This window comes from Parus major, unplaced genomic scaffold, assembly GCF_001522545.3.
Source record: "Parus major isolate Abel unplaced genomic scaffold, Parus_major1.1 Scaffold505, whole genome shotgun sequence".
NCBI lineage: Eukaryota > Metazoa > Chordata > Aves > Passeriformes > Paridae > Parus > Parus major.
Genome location: NW_015379396.1, coordinates 30,592 through 31,861, shown reverse-complemented (window position 1 = coordinate 31,861; position 1,270 = coordinate 30,592). Strand labels below are relative to the sequence as shown.

Genomic DNA, 1,270 nt, shown 5'->3' with positions numbered 1-1,270 from the left:
GGGAACAGGAATGGGAACTGGAGAGGGAATGGGAGAGGGGAAATGGAAATGGAAATGGGAAGGAGAGAAGGGAACGGTAACAGGAATGGGAGAAGGGAACGGGGATCCCGGGGATGGGACAGAGCCCGCGAGGGGCTCTTCCTGAGGATGGAACCGGGGCCGTGAGAGGCGATCCCGGAGCCGGGACGGGCACCGTCAGGAGCCGTTCCCGGGGCCGGGACCGGGTGCGGGAGTGCCCCGCGGCGCTCACCCTGCAGCACGGCGGGGATGCAGGCGGCCTGCACGGGCGTGGGCCGGACGAGCCCGACCTGCCGCGCCTGCTCCGCCAGCCACGGCGCCAGCCCGAGCGCCCGGAACTCCGCCATGGCCGCTCCCCTCCGCGTGCGCGCCGCGCGCCCCGATGGCGTCACCGCCGCTCCGCCCGCTCATTGGCTGGCTCTCTCTAACCCCGCCCACACCCGGCACCTAGCGTCGCTTTGATGACGTTTCCTCCTCCTCTCGTTGCTATTGGCGGTTTCCATGGGGACGGCGGCTCCCGGCAGCCCCCGCGGCGCGGGCGCTTCCGGGGACGTGTCTGAGGGCGATGGCGGCCGGGACGGGAGCGGCGCCGCCCGGGGAGGCGGACGAGCTCTTCGACCTCCGCAACAACTTCTACATCGGCGCTTACCAGGCCGCCATCAACGAGGCGCAGCGGGCCAAGGTCGGGCACGGCGGGCGGCGCTGCCCGGGAGGGTTTGTGAGGGGCGGGTTTGTGAGGGGCCGGTCCCGGCTGTGAGGGGCGGGTTTGTGAGGGGCCGGTCCCGGGTGTGAGGGGTCAGTCCTGGGTGTGAGGGGCCGGTCCCGGGTGTGGGCAGAGCCCTGAGAGATTTTTCTTTGTCTCTCTCCCCGCAGCCGAGCAGCCCCGAGAAGGAGCTGGAACGGGACGTGTTCCTGTTCCGAGCCTACATCGCCCAGGTGAGGCCGGGCTGGGGGAACTCCGGGAATCCTGGAATTGTTTGGGCTGGAAGGACCTGAAAGGGCGCCCAGAGCCATGGCAGGGACACTCCCGCTGTCCCCTGGCCCTGTCCTGCCTGGCCCTGGGCACTCCCGGGGATCCTGGGGCAGCCACGGCTGCCCTGGGAATTCCATTCCCACCCTCCCAGCCAGGAATTCCTTCCCAAATTCCCCTTTTCCGGGTTAAACCCATTCCCTGTGTCCTGGGATCCCATCCTGAATCCCTCTCCAGCTCTCCTGGAGCTCTGAGGTTTCCCTGGAGCTTCTCCCACTTTCC

The 1,270-nt window shown here is 68.7% G+C and overlaps 1 protein-coding gene across 1 annotated transcript in view; it reads left to right on the top strand.

Annotated features, from left to right (window-relative positions):
* Positions 1 to 541: 541 nt before the first annotated feature.
* The window catches only part of COPE (COPI coat complex subunit epsilon), an 11,100-nt gene continuing 10,371 nt past the window's right edge, over positions 542 to 1,270 (top strand). The window contains exons 1-2 of the mRNA XM_033511716.1: positions 542 to 700; positions 892 to 1,011. Of these exons, the coding sequence (XP_033367607.1) occupies positions 584 to 700; positions 892 to 1,011 (237 nt within the window). The 5' untranslated portion in view covers positions 542 to 583. The remainder of the gene's footprint in view (positions 701 to 891; positions 1,012 to 1,270) is intronic.